General features: G+C 50.3%; 1 protein-coding gene across 9 annotated transcripts in view; it reads left to right on the forward strand.

Moving 5' to 3' along the window:
• The window catches only part of GRAMD1B (GRAM domain containing 1B), a 246,578-nt gene that overhangs the window by 185,828 nt on the left and 42,342 nt on the right, over positions 1 to 18,408 (forward strand). For 6 of the 9 annotated variants that reach the window (XM_047877602.1, XM_047877598.1, XM_047877599.1 and 3 more), the window contains one exon: positions 13,700 to 13,910. In XM_047877602.1, the coding sequence (XP_047733558.1) occupies positions 13,700 to 13,910 (211 nt within the window). Of the gene's footprint in view, positions 1 to 13,242; positions 13,530 to 13,699; positions 13,911 to 18,408 lie in introns of those variants that run through there. The other 3 variants (XM_047877604.1, XM_047877607.1, XM_047877610.1) reach the window with 3 other exon arrangements.

An 18,408-nucleotide genomic window follows, 5' to 3' on the forward strand; every position in this document is an offset into this window, starting at 1 on the left:
TTAACCATGAGCTTAGGCAGGAGTGAGAGGAGAAAAGGGTGCACTGAGTGCTGTTACTTAACCGTCATTCACCTACACCCTACGTACCCCTTAGTCTACGAGACTGCTTGGCCCAGAATTTTCTTCTGACAGCATGGCAGCAGCCTCTGGTGCGTGATGTGGCATAGCCTCAACAAGAGGGAAGGCTGATGAGTCTGAATTAACAAGGACCCCAGGATCTCGTTTCTGAATCCCTCACCTAATTTAGATTGGAGTCCCTCTATGTCAGAGAAGCTGCTTCCTCTCACTAGTTCCCAGTGTATCCTTGAGACACTCTTTGTCATCCTCCTGTCACATCTTTGCGGGGACTAGGTGGCATCCACACGCCTTCTTGTTGTATAATTAATGCTGAATCTCAGAGAGGACTGGTTTGCTCCCAGGTTATACTCAGGGAAGGGGCTGAGTCAGGACTGGCTGACTCTTTGGCAGGTAGTGAAGGGAGCTGTTTTGATTGAGGCCAAGGAGCTCTTATCGCATGGTGTTAGTTCATTACATGTCTGTCTCTCCCACCCCATTGTGAGTTCCTTAGAGGTAGAGCCTGTATCCCTAATGCCTAGAGCATTACCTGGCATGGAGTGTGGTCTCCTCAGCTACTGGATTGATGGATGGGTGGATGGATGGATGATGGATGGATGGATGGATGGATGGATCCGGCACAAGTTCCTTTCAGTTTTTGTTGTTGTTGTTGTTTTTTGGTAATGTTTACTTATTTTTGAGAGAGACAGACAGATTGCAAGTTGGAGAGGGGCAGAGAGAGGAGGAGACACAGAATCTGAAGCAGGCTCCAGGCTCCGAGCTGTCAGCACAGAGCCCGAGGCGGACCTCAAACCCATGAACCGCAAGATTGTGACCTGAGCCGACGTCGGATGCTTAACCGACTGAGCCACCCAGGTGCCCTCCCCCCTTAAAAAGATTTTTTTGGGGGGTAATGTTTATTTTTGAGAGAGAGAGAGAGACAGAGTGAAGTTCCTTTTCAGTTTTAGTAGCAACATTTCTCATGCTGAGGATGGGGACAAAGTTAGAAGAAGCTGGAAGTTCTATTCAGTTGAACTGTGCCCTGCCTTGTTCCGGTGGTTTCTGGCCTCCCAATGGATTGGAAATCTCTTTCAAGGGAGAGGCTTCCTGGGATAGCTTATTAGCACCTGTCTGCTTTTACAAGGTCCCGTTCTTCTGAGTGTTGAGGCTTCTGAAATACTTAGGGTGGGATTGTACTTAGATTTGGCCGAGATTGATAGTCCAATTTAAAAGCATTAAGTCCCTACTGTGTGCCCATAATCATGTTTAGTATTGTGTATTTCATCTCTGTGTATCTACATAGAACCATGACACAAGTCACTGCCCTGTGGGGCCCTCAGGATGAATAGGTTTCTCAGGGTTGGAGGTGCCTAGTAGGTGTTCAGTAAATGCTTGTTCACTGACATCAAATCAGCAGGGTTAGCTTAATTTCCAAAGACTGTGAAGCTCAGAGAGAGCTGGATGGATAATGATCTCCAAGAATCATGGAGAAATAAGGACCATGGTCCTAAAAATCCCTTGAGAGCTGTCCAGGCACGTATGTGGCCACCCAGTGAGTACTCTCTCATTGGAGATCTGAAGCAGAGGCTGGATGGTGGTTGTCGGGGCCTTGCGGAGAAAACCCCTGCACTTGGTGACAGGTTGGATTACATGACCACCAAGGCACTTTCCAAGCAACAGACTGTTATGACAGATCAGTTCAGCCAGCACTACCCGCAAACCCAGCACGACTGTCTCCCAATGTAGATGTTTGTCCTGCAGTGAATAATCTCAGGGAAAGGAAACGGTACGAAACCAGTTAAGTTCCTTTGAATAATTTCAGCATCTTCTCCATCCTAAATCCTTATCTTCCCAGCCCCATGGAGGGAGGAACTAGCTGAAGGCGTGCATAGCAACAACTGATATTCTCACCCTCTGTGCCATGAAGAAAGGGACAGAATTTAGAAACAGGATTCAGTTTCTTAACTAGGAATTCACTTCCTGCTTCTCCAACACTTTTTTTTTTTTTTTTTTTGCTCGGTGAGCAATGATAGGAAGACCTTTATTTTAGGGGGAGGTACTGTCCAAATCGCTTTGTTTGTTTGCTTGTTTGCTTTTTAAGATTCTGCCCCTCACCCCAGTAAGGTAGGTTGTGATTCTTTGACAGACAAGGAACACAGACTCACGGAAAGATAAAATCATTTTTCTCAAGAGCACAAAGCAGCTCAGAATTTAAACTCAGACATACATACTGATGTTTAGAGAAAGTGGCCAGGCCAGCATAGAACCTGGAAGTGATGTCACCAATTTCAGTTTGCATGGATCCAGAAGTCAGAATAAGAACCAGTGGGCTGGTGTTACAACAAGGCAGATTTAGGGCAGGCTTAAGAAAGAAATGTCTAACAGAGTGGCCGAACAGTGGATTGAATGGCTTTAAAAAGAGCTCATTCCTTTATTCATGCAGTGCATCTGTGGTCCCAGATTTGTGCCAGTCATTGTGTTAGAGGCACTGGCGACCCACACAAGTAGACAAGGCCCTGTCCCCCACGGAGTGTTCACTCTATTGATAGAAAACTCAGCAAAACAACGACAAAGGCAATTTCAGCTCCTACTAAATGCCATCAAGGGGGAAAGGCAGGCCATGATCATGATTGCCTGGGAGACAAGGGAGGGCACTTTAGACCCAGTGGTCCTTCAAGACCAGCTGCTCTAGGGAGGTAGCCTTTGAACTTTGAAGGTTGAAAAGGAACCAGAATTCAAAACTCAAAAGAGTTCCCAGACGGAAGGGAAACACACTGGGGCAGGTGGTGGACTTGGTGTGTTCGAGGAACAGAAGGGTCCAGGGAGGCCAGAAGAGAGTGAGGGGCAGAGTGGCATAAGAGGACACTGAAGAAAACAGTTCCCCGATTTTGGATTCTGGGAGTAGTGTCGCCAGCCATTAAGTACATGTCTTAGGGGATATGACCCTCTCCCTCCAGAAGGTTAAGACGAGGACACAGGATGGGTTTGGTCTGAGAGCCTTTTGGGTGAAGCAATTCGTGTCTGCCTTCTGACAGCTTTTGTAGCATCGTCAGAGTTTTCAAAGGTTATTATCATTCCTTCCTCTTCAAAGTGTCCATAGAGATAACCGGAGCTCTGGCAGGACCCAAACAAACTTATTTTGTTTTTGTAGGAAGGGGGAAAAGTGGGTCAGGCTGTTTTGGCATTTCAGGCATGGAGTCCTGGTTCTATTGCAGGCCTTGGTCTCCATGGAAATGAAAAATAGTGTTTGTCATGCCTGTGCCTGGATTGAATTCCAAACTCTGGCTGAACAGAAGCTGCAGGGAGCCAGGGAGTGGGGGAGTAGGATGGATGGAGGCTCCAGCCATTGTGATCAGGGCTGTCTCTCCACGCATCACCTCCCTGGACCGAGAACACCATAGAAGGGTAATTGAAGGTCTGCTTTTCTCTGCTTGGCCAAAGACTTTCCATGAACCTGGCCCTTATATTAATAGGTCAATTAATAAATTCATCAACAACTGAAGTCCCTGCTGGGACTTTCCCCCACAACAAGTAGTTCTCTCCAGGCTTAAGTAGGTTTCTAGTGAGATACATCTAGGTATTAAATGTTTTGCAAATGTTTCTGAATGGGTTCTGCTATCTTTATTTCCTTTGTAAAATTTAACCCCCCCCCCCCCCAAAAAAAACCATTTTTTTTTTTTTAAACTTTCCATAGTTACTTGAGCAAGATAGGAAAGGAAGATTGGGTAAGTGAAGCTTGTTGGCTGTAGGAAGTGACCTGAATTATCTATACAATATCTATTGTATAGAGATGAGGACTCATGAGAGGCAGAGGGCAGAGAGAGGGCAGGGCCTGGGCCAGTGTGTGGATAACCAGTGGCCCGTTGGTGAGTCTGGAGAATTGTCAGTCTTCCATTTGTCAGTTTTCTCTGCCTGTGATCTGATGTGGCAACAGCCTGTAGTTCTACCTTCTGGGTTCTGAATTTCAAACAGAACCTGTCCCTGAACACCCTGTATACTTCACCTAAAGGCCCCACCTGGAAAGCCCTCAGGGAATTTCAGCAGGTTACCCAAACAGAGGACAGGGAACGAGATGTTCATTTTTGTCAAAATCTTGCTGTTGAAGCAGTTGAGGGAGGCCCATTCTGGTTCGGGCTCTGCTGCTGGCATTTTGTGAACTGTGATAGGGAGAAAGGCAGTGTCCTGGGAGCCCTCTCCTTTCCTGCCCCTTGCTGAAATGCAGCGTGCTGCCACAACCAGCCAAAGCATGGCATGCTGGGCCAGGCCGAGACGCCACTGTAGCATAAGTTGGGAAGAGAACCTCTGCACCATTAAAAACAACAACAACAGGGGTGCCTGGGTGGCTCAGTCGGTTAAGCGTCCGACTTCAGCCCGGGTCATGATCTCGCGGTCCGTGAGTTTGAGCCCCGCGTCGGGCTCTGGGCTGATGGCTCAGGGCCTGGAGCCTGCTTCCGATTCTGTGTCTCCCTCTCTCTCTGCCCCTCCCCCGTTCATGCTCTGTCTCTCTCTGTCTCAAAAATAAATAAACGTTAAAAAAAAAAATGTTAAAAACAACAACAACGACAACCCTCCCCCCCCTCCCCCAAACCCACAAAAAACAACCATAGCAACAGCAAAAAAGCTTCTGTCTCCTAGGTGCTGCCTGGCCTTTGTTTTCAACCAGGTAATCACAGTTGGACACAAAAGTTGGCTTTCTTCCGTAAAGAAGGAACCAGACCTAATGGTAGAGTTGTCGCCAGGTTTAGATTCCAAGTAATAGGTCCACAGAGGGTGGGTTTCATACACGGTCACAGGGAGCTCCTCTTAAGAGAAACCATAATACATTTCTCATTCTTTCAAACTTCCTCTCCATCCAGTATCTTAAAAAGTGGAAGGGTTGGGGAGACACTGAGACTTGCACTGTTGAGCCCCCTGCGCTGAGCGTTGGGATGTCCAGCTCCCTGTTATCCCCCTGGTGGGCAGTCGTGGCACCTCTCTGGGCCTGTGCTTCCCATCCGTCAGTGAGAGGACTGGACAGGATGAGACTTTCCACCTCTTTCTCTGCACGTCATCTCTTGGGGACCCGAGGCTGGCTTTATCTTCATGGGTACAGGGGACCAAGGTCGGCAACTCCGGAACATCATAACAAGGAGTGAAGCAGGCCTGGGGCCTGGGAAGATTTTTTTTTTTTCCTCAATGACTTGGTGTTTTGCTCTCTTAAGGAGGAGGATCCAAGGGGAATTGGGGTCTCCACTGGGATTTGTGATTCTGGTCATAGTCCCCTGTCTATAAAGTCCCTGTTGGACCCCGCCCTTCCCATCTAGTATGCTGAGGTTTTAAGAGGGTACAGAGACATTGTCAAGTGACAAGCTGGAGTATAGAGAGGAATTGGGGAAAAAAGCCAGCTTCAGGGAGCCCTACTAAACTGAATTAGGAAACCAGTTTAGGTGGAGAGACCTCACAGAGGCATTTGCAGGCAGCATGTAAATTTCAGGCAAATGCTACCCAAATATACCTGTGGGCTTTGTGCTATGGGGAGATTCAAAGTGGAGCTGGCTAATTCACATGGATGTTTGCAGTGCTGATAGAAGGAACTGAGGAGAGTTACTGACAAAACCTCACAATTGGCATGGCGATGGGAGGCACCGAATTGGATGACAGAATGGTCGTCTGCTAGGCATTAGGGACCGCCAGAGATCAGAATCTGTTTTAACTAGATGCTGCTAAAGGCAGGGAGGGATTCGATGTTTGTCATATGGTTGTGGGCATGGCCTCTAATGATAATTGTCAGGCTCCCACACCAAACTAAGGTGACACAATCCCATCGAGCGCCGAGTCGTGGCCTTACTGCGAGAACTACATCTCTGAGCCAACTCCTCATCAGCTCACAATTCTCCATTGCCAGTTTCTATGACAGACTCAACTAATTTTCTGTTCCAGCGAGTTGGTGACATGGTAGACTCTGAATGGGCGGTTCACTCAAGGAGTCGTAAGAGTTTCTGTCATCTGGGACAGATAGGTCACTTATCCTTTGATGAATCCTTGGGAGTCCTCTCAAATTTTAGAGTGCAGTATCTACTATGGTGCTTGTTCAGGATGCAGATTCCTAACACCACCTCCTGGAAATTGCCATTTATTGCGTGGGGGTGGGATTGGGATTCTGCACTTCAAGGATCCTGCACATCCAGGTGGATGTGGTCCCCGGAAGTCCTGCTTGGGAGCATTTGAAGCATGTCCATATAATCCTCTGAGGAAAGAGGGCAAGGGTAATTATTCCACATTTTACAAAGAGGAACAAAAGCCTTCTTCTTCTTCTTTTTGTAAAATGTTTATTTATTTTGATGGGTGCCTGGGTGGCTCAGTCTGTTAAGCGTCCGACTTCGGCTCAGGGCATGATCTCATGGTCCGTGAGTTCGAGCCCTGTGTCGGGCTCTGGGCCGACAGCTCAGAGCCTGGAACCTGCTTCAGATCCTGTGTCTCCTCTCTCTACCCCTCCCCTGTTTGCACTCTGTCTCTCTCTCTCTCTCTCTCTCTCTCAAAAATAAACATAAAATGTTTATTTATTTTGAGATAGAGCATGAGTGGGGGAGGGGCAGAGAGACTGAGGGGGGGAGAGAGAGAGAGAGAGAGAGAGAGAGAGAGAAAGAAAGAAAGAATGAATCCCAAGCAGCCTCCAGACTCAGCCCAGAACCTGACGGGGGCTCCATCTCATGACTGAGAGATCACAACCTGAGCCGGATTTCGAGTCAGACGCTTAACTGACGGAGCCACCCAGGTGCCCCAGAACAATAGTTTTCTGAACAATAATAGAAGCTCCGTAGTATTTATTGAGCATTTGTTATGTATCAGGCCCTGCGCTAAATATTTCACTCACGTTATTTCATTCGACATAGCAGTCCTGTGAGATACGCATTAACACCTCTCATTTGTCTAAGCAGAAAAATGAGACTCAGAGACCGATGTCACCCAGCAAGTGGCAGAGCTGGGACTCAAGCCTGAGCCTGCTGACACAACTCTACAGGCCGGCAATTAATCCTGACATAACGGCCCAAGCAGGCCCTCAGCAAACAAATGTTTCATTTGAAACTGGCTTTCTGAATTTCTAATTAAATGTTCTTCCTGTTAGTTTGGGGGTGCCCTGGAATATATCAGGGAGTCAGAAAAATTACCAGTGTCCTGGCACCGAAACTATCATGGCCGAACCATCTGATCAGACAGGTCATGGCAGGGCTGGGCTTGGGGGAAGAGATGATGTGAAACATGAAGTGTCCAGGTGTGCAGAGGGTGAGTGGGAATCTGGGAATGAGCCAGGCCAGTGGAACGTGTTAGCGTGTAGGAAAGGGGCTGCTGCGATCCCAGTAGCTTAGGTGGTGTTCCTCATTCAGGTTCACTTGTTTGCCTTCCGTGTAATCATTTCTGCCACAGAGATGACAAGACACATGCCTGTCGCTCCGCACCCAGGAGCGACATGACGTATTAGACTTAAGGAAGCACTCACTGTTTGTTAGCAGGGTAACCAGGAGAGGAATGAAAAAGTGTTGTTGGAGATCTTTAAAAAGGGAGAGATGGGAAGTGAGTGAATGAGGTCTGCCCCCCCCCCCCCACCTGCAGTGAGTGGATTAAAAGTGGCTGGTGGGGGTCTCAGTGGACCTATTACTGGGGAGAGTTGATAGTCTGAGGAGTCTCATGTGCGTCAGCTTAAGCATGTTACGCTTCGGTAACACATTGCAATGCTCTGTGTATCCCCAGCTGTTCTAGGTCTCCACACCTTTGTTTATATAGGGTTTTGTTTTGTTTTGTTTTGTTTTGCTTGGGCACATTCTCTTCCGTCCTACTGCCATGCCTTCACCTGGCTGACTCTGACACATTATTTAGGACCCAGCTCACGTCTCAAGTGCTGCATTCTCAAGGAAGCAGTCTGTGTAAGATTCCTGGACTCTTCCCTGTCTTGCCACTCATTGCTTATGTTGGAAGGAGCAGAACACGTGTCTGGCTCTTCCCGACTATAATAATGTCCCAAGCACAGCGATCCTTTGTCACTCACCATTGTGGACTTGAACGCCACATGCTCGGTGTGTGTGTGTGTGTGTGTGTGTGTGTGTGTGTGTGTGTGTGGAGCAGAAGATCCAGGTCTGAAAGCGTATCACTCTGGCAGCCATGCAGCCTCCGTGTTTCTTAGATTTCTTATGTGTGGATATGTGCAAAGTTCTGGAAGGAGGCCATGGTCCAGTAGCTCCTACAATACCAGTCTTCCGTTCCTTTAGGTAGTAAATCCTAGGTCCCTTTTTAGCTTTAAATCCCCAAGGTTTTGAAATAGAAAGTAATACTATTATTAATAATGGTGGCAGGATTGGATTAATGGCCCATTGTAGAGTTCGCTGGAAAGACAACAATAGTGTAGGGTTATGAGATGCAAAGGAATTGGGTTTTATTTGCTCAGCAGGACATCCAAATCTATAGGATAAGGGGATACTTTGAAGAGTGTTAGGTATGCATGTAGCAAATCAAATAGTGATTTTGGTGCGTTAGAATCCCAGCTGTCTTCTTGAAGGATTAGAGTGGAATGGGGAATGGAGTAGGGAGTAGTTGGGCTTAGTCTTGAGGGGTCAATGTTGGGAGGGCGCCTGGAGGGGGAAATGGTATTTTCAGCATGAGAGAGACTGAAAAGATAGGGAAAGGCAAGAACGTGGCACAAGGATCTCTAAGGGGTCCTGGATGGCTGAGGCAGAGGGTCCCCTGGGAAGAGTTGCAAAGATGGAGGTTTCAGAGGTAGCTTGAAGTACGATCATTGAGGAGCTTCTCTGCCATAGTTTGGAGTTCAGATTTCATTCTAAGGAGGTCGGGCACCATAGAGGACTTCCAGCAAGGGAGAAGATGGTCAAAATGGCAAAATCACTTTTTTTTTTAGAAAGTTCATTGTAACAGCAAAATAGGGAATGGATTGAAAACCGCAGGCAGGAAGCTGATTCCTTCTTTCTTTCCATCCACCCAGCCACCCCATCCATCTTTTTATCTATTCACCCAACAAATATTACCGAGTGCTTGGTTCCAAGAATAGGCTCTATCATCAGATAGGCCTGCATGTCAAATCCTCTCTTGCCACTTACCTGTCTGTGTGACTTTGGGCAGATTACTAAATCTGTCCGTAATTGAGTTTTATCACCTGAAAAGAGGAAGAATGATACTCTCCATCAACACTTCATAGGTTGGCTGGGAAATAAAATAAACTAGTGCTTCATCAGTGCTTGGAACCATGCCAGGAACTCATACACATTCATAAACTTTTAGCTATTTCTGCTAACTTTATTTATTTTAAGAGAGAAAGACAGCAGAAGTCGGGGAGGGGCAGAGAGAGAGGGAGAGAGAGAGAGAACCCCAAGCAGGCTCTGCACTGTCATCAGGGAGCCTGGTGTGGGGCTCGAACTCAGGAACTTGGAGATCATGACCTGGGCTGAAATCAAGAGTCGGATGCTTACCCAACTGAGCCACCCAGGCGCCCCAACTTTTAGCTATTTTCATTAACAGGTTGGAGGTACCTGTTTGGGAGGTGTCATGATCCTGGGGATTGTTAAAGCCATGGAGATTGTGAAAACCTTCACTAGGTTGATACGTAATTCAGCAGACATCCTCGGAGCACACACTACTTATAAGGTGTCACATGAAACCACGTGGGAGGTGCAGAGGTGGGTGCCCCCAAGAGTGTGTACCAGACAGAATATATTAAATGCTCTAGTCAGTTCATTAATGGAGATTTTATTTTATTTTTTAAATTTTTGTAATGTTTATTTTTGAGAGAAAGAGAGAGAGAGAGAGCACACGAGCAGGGGAGGGGCAAAGAGAGAGGAAGACCCAGAAACCGAAGCAGGCTTCAGGCTCTGAGCTGTCAGCACAGAGCCCGGCGCGGGGCTCGAACTCACGAACCGTGAGATCATGACCTGAACTGAAGTTGGACACTTAACCGACTGAGCCATCCAGGTGTCTCAGTGGTGGAGATTTTAAAAAGATTTGTGGGGAAGGTGAGGTTTGAGATGGCTCTTAAAAGCTGAATAGGACTCCAGTAGATAGATAGATACAGGGTGGGAAGAGCCCTTCACATACAAGTAGTGGTAGGTATGGAAGCCTGGAGACAGGAGGAAGCGAGTGCGTATTAACACCAGTGGAAGATACATGGGACTAAGATACGGAAACCCTCAAAGACTGTATAAGGAGAGATAAAGTATTGGAATACAGGCAAGTGTCAACATCATTTTCGGTAGAGAACTTTGACTTCCATTCTGAGGATTTGAGACTTTAAGATGCATGCCTGTGGGGGGGGGGGGCGGGTGGCGGGCAGAAAGATAGTATCAGGCTTGTACTTAGAAAGATTGATGACAAGGGCACCTGGGTGACTCAGTTGGTTAAGTGTCCGACTTTGGCTCAGGTCATGATCTCCCTTGTTGGGCTCTGTGCTGACGGCTTGAACCGGGAGCCTGCTTCAGATTCTGTCTCTCCCTCTCTTTCTGCCCTTGCCCTGCTTGCACTCTGTCCCTGTCTCTTTTTCTCAAAAATAAATAATTTAAATTAATTAATTAATTAATTAATTTTAAAAAATAGATCGAATGACAGAGATGGGAATGAGTATGAGACAGGGAAAGGAGATGAAAGAGACCACTTAAACGACTAGTGGAACCATCTAGGCAAGAGACCCTGGGTGGGGGAGGGGAGGGAAGGAAGGATGGGTTAAGAAGCTTTCCGCAGATAGAATCGATGTGAGCCGGTGACTCACCTTTTGCAGAGTGACACAAAAGACCTGGATTTGCAGGCTGGGAGAGAGGAATGGTAATGCCGCCGACGAGGGGTGGTAGTGGGAGGAGTTTCGGGAGGAAGGATGGTGAGCTCGGTTCTCAGTCTGAACTGAGACCTCTCTTTGGAGGGGTTGTCCACTCGGCCGCAGACTGTTGAGCTGAAGGGAGCAAGTGCGATCGGAGCCAGAAACAGACAGGGGAGTGAGTCTTCTGCTGCAAGGTACAGTTGAAGTTATGCAGGAGATGGTTGGGGCCGTGGGGAAGGACCAGACTTCAGGTGGAGTCAGCAGGAGAGAAACCAGCGTTTGAGGCCAGAAGAGGAATAATAGAAAGAGTCGTGTGGCATCACGGAGCGAAGAGCGCTTCAGGAACAACACGGATCATCAGTGGCCTTCAAAGCACAGAGACTAACACGACAAATGACAGGATAAGCTTACGGATGTGTTGAAAGTAGGGATTTAGGTATCCATTGGGTGGCACGTGTCAGTCAGCTCAGCTGATATGGGGCCACTCAGTGGTTGAGGGAATCTCATGGGCATTTTGATCACTGAGTGGGAGAGTCATGTGGTTTTAGGTAGTTGGAGTGAGTTTCCTCCAGGTTAGAATTTTGTGCCCAGCCCTTGCTGAATGAAGCCCTCCTCAACAGCCTGTTACCAGTGGGGATGGAGAGTTTGGAGAAGGATAAGGAGACCTCCTTTCCATTCTCACACCTGGACTCGCCATGTGTCGAGATGTCCCTGATTGAAGGGAGAGACAGGAGCCGAGCTGTTGTGACTGAGATGGGCGTGTGCTAGGCATCGTCCAACACTCTGGTATGTCTGTGAGCAAACTAGTTGAGGTTAGGGGTAGAGCTCGTGACCGTTCTTCCAGCAAAGTAATCCTAGAAGACAGTTTAATCCTTGGAGTACTTGGCTGTGGGTTGAAGTTGGCCTGAGTGAGAGGCAGCTACCCCAGAACGATGAGCACCCGAGTTTACCCTTCGGGAGCTTTCAGAGGCTTCCCCCCAGAGACCATATCCCGAGAATCTCCTCACCACCATTCCAAGACTCTGCTTTTCCAAGTGAAGAAAAGGAACAAAGTTTCCCCTCTCCTCGATGTGCAGTAGTGAATGAGTTGGGGGGGCGGGCGGTGGTCAGAGGATAAAATGGCAGAGTGAGAACTTGAAGAAATACTTCTTCTTTTTTTAATTTATCTTAGAGAGAATGAGAGAGGGAGAAGGGCAGAGGGAAAAAGAGAGAATCTTAAGCAGGCTCCACACTGAGCCTGCAGCCTGATGTGGGGCTTGAGCCCACCACCCTGGGATCATGACCTGAGCCAAAATCAAGAGCCAGACGCTCAACCGACTGAGCCATCCAGGTCTCCAAGAGCTTCTTTTTCAAAATCACAGTTATTATTAGTTTTGTAAGCAATATCTATCTGAATTCTGTTTTAGGGGGAAGCAAAACACTGGGTCTTAACGTGTCTCCATACGTCCTCTGGTCACATTTGTCTTCCTTTTCTCTGTCTGGCTTCCTTTTTTTCTTCTCTCCATCAGTTTCCTTCAAAAGTTAGAGCATTGCACTCACCCCCTGCTGCCCTCCTTCCCCACTTGCTGGTTTGGGCTTTGGGCTTCCTTCCTTCTCTGCTGAGGATCCCCAGGTGCAAGGTTCTGCTGAGAGGGGCATGGTTTTCATTGCAAATGGGTCCGATGGGACATCTGAGGTCACAGCTGGATCTTCATGCAAATGACAGTGTTCCCTACCCTGCGTGCCACTCACTTAGGGAAGGCTGGGATGGAGGGGCCCTCACAGCCTCAGATCTGGGCTGTCCCTGAAGCCTGACCCTGCTCTCTGACCGGAGTGGGTGAGGGGGCCGTCGGCTTCTCATCCCCCTACCCTTGTGCTTCTTTCTTTGCCTTTGCAGTTTCGTCCATGCTTCCCTTCCCATTCCCCCTGTCTCTTTCCCACTTAACCATGTCCTTTTCCGTGTTTGTCCTTCCATTCTCTCAGGGCAAAGCAAACACTTGTTGGAACTTAACTTCATATCCCCTCCCCTCTTTCTTTACGCCTGTCCTGTTCCATCAAGAGCACAAGCTAAGTGTCCAGTAGTAAGTAATTACAGCCTATAAGCCTTGGCGTGAGTGGATTTGGTACTGTGGGATGTATACGGTGCCTGTTGGAAACGAATTTGGGTGGAGGGGACTATGGAATGTGAGAACTTCTGCTGTGTTCTTCTTTCCCCTGGGCAGGGGAAGCAGAGAGTAACATGGCTTACAAGGAAATACTGTGCTGTGCTTGAGTTGCAAGTCAGAAGACCTTAAAAATAGGGATTATGGCACTTGCCGTTAGGAATGCCTTAAGAAATAATGCCTTAGTGAAATAATATGCATGTGACTGCTTTGAAAGTAGGATTATTCTTAACTATTTTTATGGGCACATGTCTGCAAAACAAAATGTCGGAACTAGTTATGCAGTGTGCATAAAAGGAGCTCGTGCTATTGGATGATCTGTAATGAGCCTTTCAGCTCTTAAATTCTGTTTTCCCTAGACAGTTCTTGGCATGTAATAGGGGCTCGAACGATATTTGGATGGATGGACAGACAGATGGTCGGATGGATGGATGAATATCTAAATGTCTAACTGCCCTACTTGCCCCTTCTATGTCATTTCACATTGCTTCCATTTCTCATCGGCACCACCGCCCCCTCCTGGCCAGCAGCAGTATTACGGTGCAGTGAGTTCATAGCTGGGCCCTTTTCTCCCTGTTTCTCCCCAGCCCCTGACCCTGGCTCCCTGAGCTGGCTCCTTGGGCCCCGTCTTTGGCCTTCAATCACTGACTGCCTGTCTTTCCTCCTCCTCCTCCCCCCTTTCCACCCCACTCCCTCTCTCCATCTGCCCCTGCAGCACTGCCAGTAACTCAAACCGCAGCACGCCGGCCTGCTCCCCCATCCTCCGGAAACGGTCTCGCTCGCCAACCCCGCAGAGCCCGGACGGAGACACCATGGTGGAGAAGGGCTCAGACCACTCCTCGGACAAGTCCCCGTCCACGCCGGAGCAGGGCGTCCAGCGCAGCTGCTCCTCGCAGTCCGGCCGGAGTGGCGGCAAAAATTCCAAGGTGAGTCGGGCGCTGCCGGGACTCTGTACTTGCTCGTCGGCTGGCTGCGGGGAAGCCAGTGTCGGGGGGTCAGCGAGGTAGACAACCCCTTCCTCGAGGGCCCTTGTGTCAGTGAGGCGAGGGTAGGACAGGCGGGGGAGACCCTAGTTTATCTTCTCAGCGGAGCACTCAGAGTGCCCCAAGCGCTAGTTAAATGGTTCCACGGTGACTGTTGTCTCCCTTTGGGGTAGGGAGCCTCACGTGCCTTGAGATTTGGAGAAAGGGTGCTCTGGGGACCAGGAGGGGGTCATCCGTTTAGTCCTGCTTCCTTTTTTCAAATTCGGGGTAGAGGGGAGCATTATCTGGGAGGAGCGCAGTGCCGGGAAGAGAGAGTCCTCAGGGAAGACAGGGGTTTTTAACCTCCGCCCTGGCTATCACTCTGCCTCACCTTTGGTAATAACCCACTTGGTACTCACTTGGCCAGGAAGACGGTGACAGGGCCTCTCCATCCCCTGCAAGTGTCAGTGCCACCTGCCGAGGGCCTGGGCCTTTGCCTAAGGAAAGGCATAAAATGAGCCCCAGGGGGGCCCGGACTACTTATGGGTCCCCAGAGATTTTCTTGTCCCCTCCTCAGTCCTTTGGGAAGCAGGAGGCGGTCTTTGCCTAGATGCTCCTTCAGAAAGCTTCTCTTTACTGCTGGACTCCTAGGCCCCGGGGAGGGGAAGGGGCCCCTGGGAGGCACGGGAGCTGGCTTCCCACCTGATTTGTCTTTTGATTTTCTTGTTCTTCCTCTTCTTCCCCACCATTTCCCAAATACCTCCTTTGCATGCATGGTCTTAGTCTCACAAGCGCCTCTCAAAAGTAAGCCATCTTTTGTCTCTGTCTTTGGTCTCCCCTCCGGTGTTGAATTGTCTGTAGCGCTCCGCACCCCTCCCTCTGCCCCCGCCCACTCTGGCCCATGTCTTGCTTGGTCCCTTTCCCAGAAGGGCCGGCCCCACTGCCCCCTGGCAGGCTGGCTTGAAGTTACAGAGGGACCATTCCTATTGCACCCAAAGTCGGAGAACAGACCCGTCCCCCATCCTCCCCTGTCTCTGCCTGCTCCCCAAATACCGCCTTGGGTTGGGAATCTGTTCCCTCCTTACATGGAGCCATCTAGAAGCAGAGTCCTGCCGGGGCTTAGTTTCATTGCTCTGGGGGAAGGGAAGCCCCATCCAGCTGGGCTTTGGGTCCTGATATACCCGCTTACACCTGCTTTAGTGGGTGAGACCAGAGTCCCCGGACGAGATGATAGAGGGTCACAGATTCCCATAGGTGAGTTCCCCGGTGTGGGAAAGTGACCTCAGGAGCTCTACCTGGCACCTTCTTCCCTCTGCCTGCCCACTGACAGCTGCTCAGCCTGGGCATCCCTCACGGCTTCCACCCACTGCCCAGCCCGGGGGCTTGTGGTATTCTTAGGATCCTGAAGTGTGATCAGATCGGAGCTATTCTTCCAGTAGGGCGTGGTACCAGGATCTGGAGGTCGATGGACATCGATAGTAGCCCCTGCCAGGCCCTGTAGAAATGCGACGAGGTCAGGGGGCAGTTCCAGAGTCTGCCCTGGCCCCCAGGATCTCAGAGGTCTGAAGAGAACTTGGAGGGAGTCCAGCGTGAGCAGGAGGTATTTTAGAACGGCAGGGCTCAGGAAATAACCCCCACAGGGGAAAAGGAGGTGGGATGTCGCCTGGAGAAGAAAAAGAGAGGGATGACTTAATAATAGTCTTGAGCCTCTGTAAGTGTCTCGGGGAGGAGGAGGGCGAACAGCTGTTCTCATTCCTGAGGGAAGAGCAAGAGACACGGGGCTGAGCCCAGAGTCTGTGACCCTTCAGGCTCAAAGCACATCTTGGCTCTGAAGACTTCACATGGTGGTTGCTCGCTGTGGGCAGGGAAGGAGGAGCTCTACCTGTGGGGAGTGAGGAGTGCTCCGTGGGGTCAGCACCCGCTCCCAGCCCCTCACAGCTCTGGCTGGCGAGAGGACACGTGTCGCTAGACCCAGGCATCGGGTTATGCCGTCTCTCTGGCTGTGTCTGAGCGGAAGCTGCGGGCTCCGTCTCCTCTCACCCCTATGCCAGCAGGGCGCTCAGTGAGCACGTTACTGATGGCCGTCAGCCACCACCCACAGAGGAGCCTCTTTTAGTCGGGTGCTGGGTTGAGGCGAGTAGTCCGTAAGGAGGATTTTTTAAAAATCTCCTAAATGGTAGGTCTTCCTCGGGAAACGAGTAACGGGCCCGTGCCTGCCCCCCGGCAGCCTACAGGCTAGGAAGGGAAATAAGAAACCTTAAGAAACGTGCCTAGATTGTCCGGAAGCCAGACCCGACTCGTAGAGGCTCGTGTGTAGTTGGAGATGTTACACGTCAGAGGCTGGAGGACTCATAAATGAGTGGGGTGACGGGCGCGTTTCATGGAACTGGTCTGCTGAGCCAGGCTGGGACTCTGAGAGTCAGAATGAGGCGTTGTGAAGAGACCAAGAGCTGAATTCAAAGTTAGCCTTGGTCCCCCTCTCATGAGCTGAAGAGGGAGGTGCTGGGAAAGGGGAGGGGGTGTCTAGGTTTTCTTTCCCTTTGATGGGCTTCGGTGAGGCAGACACATAGTCCTCGAGTCTCTGGTTTGGGTGGATGCCTCCCCTCGGCCCCATTCTCCCACCAGTCACAGCTGTCACCACTGACACCACCATCCTCCAAACGCCATTAGAACAGGACTGACTTGTGGGTGACGGGGGTGCCTTGCCAGCTCAGCGGGAAATGGTGGCAGCTGAGGTCGGTCTGGGAAACCAGTGTGTGCGAGGGACACACAGACTTCAGGAATTAGGTGCTACACAGGTCAGGGGCCTGGAGCGGAAAGCGAGGGAGAGCTGCAGAGGTGAGGTGAGGAGAGGTGGAGAGCGTGCTCCTGTGGTTAGGATACCCCCTCCCCCGGTTGGAACGTGGTCTCAGGTTGACCAGACGTATCCGTGGCAAAGGGCTCTGGTCGCCAGAGCTATTGTTGCTATTATGGCCACCAGGCCACCTCACCCCGTCTCCCATCCACCTCCTAGAGGAGATGACCTCGTATATTTTCCAGGCCGCCTGGAAAGTACTTCCACTTCTCCCTGGAGCCAGGCACGGGCGGTGTCTGCCTTGCCTTCTCAGGGCCTCCATTTCCTCGTGTTAATATGGAGGGGTCAGACCAGGTGATCCGTAAGGCCCCTCTCCTGTGAGTGTGTAACTGTACTGCTGAGGCTGACCCTTCTGGGTGCAACCCCGCCCAGAGCAGTGAGCTAGAAGATGTCAAGGCTTCCTTCCCTTCCTCTTCCCCAGACCCCTGGAGTTTGTGCGGCCACCCAGCTTCTGCTCTGTAGTACTGGCTTGCGGCCACTAGGGGGAGCCAGTGGCCGTTCCCCCGCTCCCGCCAGCTCCTGCTCTAGGACAGCCGCTGCGATGACCCCAGTAGGGGAGTCCTCCTGCGTTGGGTGTGCTCTGTCACCCGGCCTGTGGCTTCGCTGCAGCTTTTCCCCTTGACCTTTCTCCTTGTTTTCCAACCCTAATTTTTGTGGTTTTTTTCTTTCCAGTATGACAGGCTTAACCTGATCAAAGTAAGAAGTCTCTTTTATTTCGTACCTCCTATAAGTAGAGCTCCTCTCTTCCCCTCCTCTGGCCCCCCAGCCCCCACCTTCCCGACCCCAGGAGCCTTTGCAATGGGGAGATGTCTCTAGGGAAGGTGGGTCTGTTTCCAGAGGCCTCGTATTCCTTTAGTGCTTGTTCTTTAGACCCCTTCTAGGAGGCAGTGGAACCGTCCTCTGCTCAGTTCCCTGTCCTGGGCAGCTCTGAGTACTTTTCCTGACTCCCCCCCTCCACTTTTAGCCGAATCCATTCATAACCTGTCAGAGAAGCCTTGACCCCCACCCCCAATTCTGTTTTTTCCATGCCTCCGGCGCTCTCTGCAAAGGAGGGGCATTTTAGAGAAGCTGCAGTAGCAGACACCCTAACTTGTGTCCCTGGACGCCTCTGCTCTTCCTCCCTCCTCCCTTCCCAGGTCCGCGGCCCCTCTGGTTTCCCTGCCCCCATGAGCTGGGGACTCAGCCCTGGGAGAGTGAAGCCAGAGGATGAAATTTGCCTCCAGGAGGCTGGTCAGAGTTGAGGGACTCGTGCCCGCAGTGGGTATTCCTAGGAGCTACTATGGGTTTGACAGGGGGATGGGGTGGGGGGCATTTTTCTTAGCGGTGACAGATGAGAAGCTGCCTGGAGATGGCTGATGAGGGTAGAGTGTCATGCTGAGGGACAGGACAGAAGCCCTCGCTCTGGCTGGTTCATTTCACACGTTTCAGTACTTGGGAACACAAATTGTTATCCCCTCCCCCCCTTTATGAACGAGCAAGTATTACACAGAAATGGGACACCGGTTCCCTGGTTGAGGCTCTTTGTCACTCTGAACGGATTCCAAAGGGACATCTATCTGTGTGGCAGTACAGGAATACCTAAGGCAGGAGTGGGAACAGCACGTAAGA

Source organism: Prionailurus viverrinus, chromosome D1 (genome assembly GCF_022837055.1).
Source record: "Prionailurus viverrinus isolate Anna chromosome D1, UM_Priviv_1.0, whole genome shotgun sequence".
In the NCBI taxonomy this organism is placed as follows: domain Eukaryota; kingdom Metazoa; phylum Chordata; class Mammalia; order Carnivora; family Felidae; genus Prionailurus; species Prionailurus viverrinus.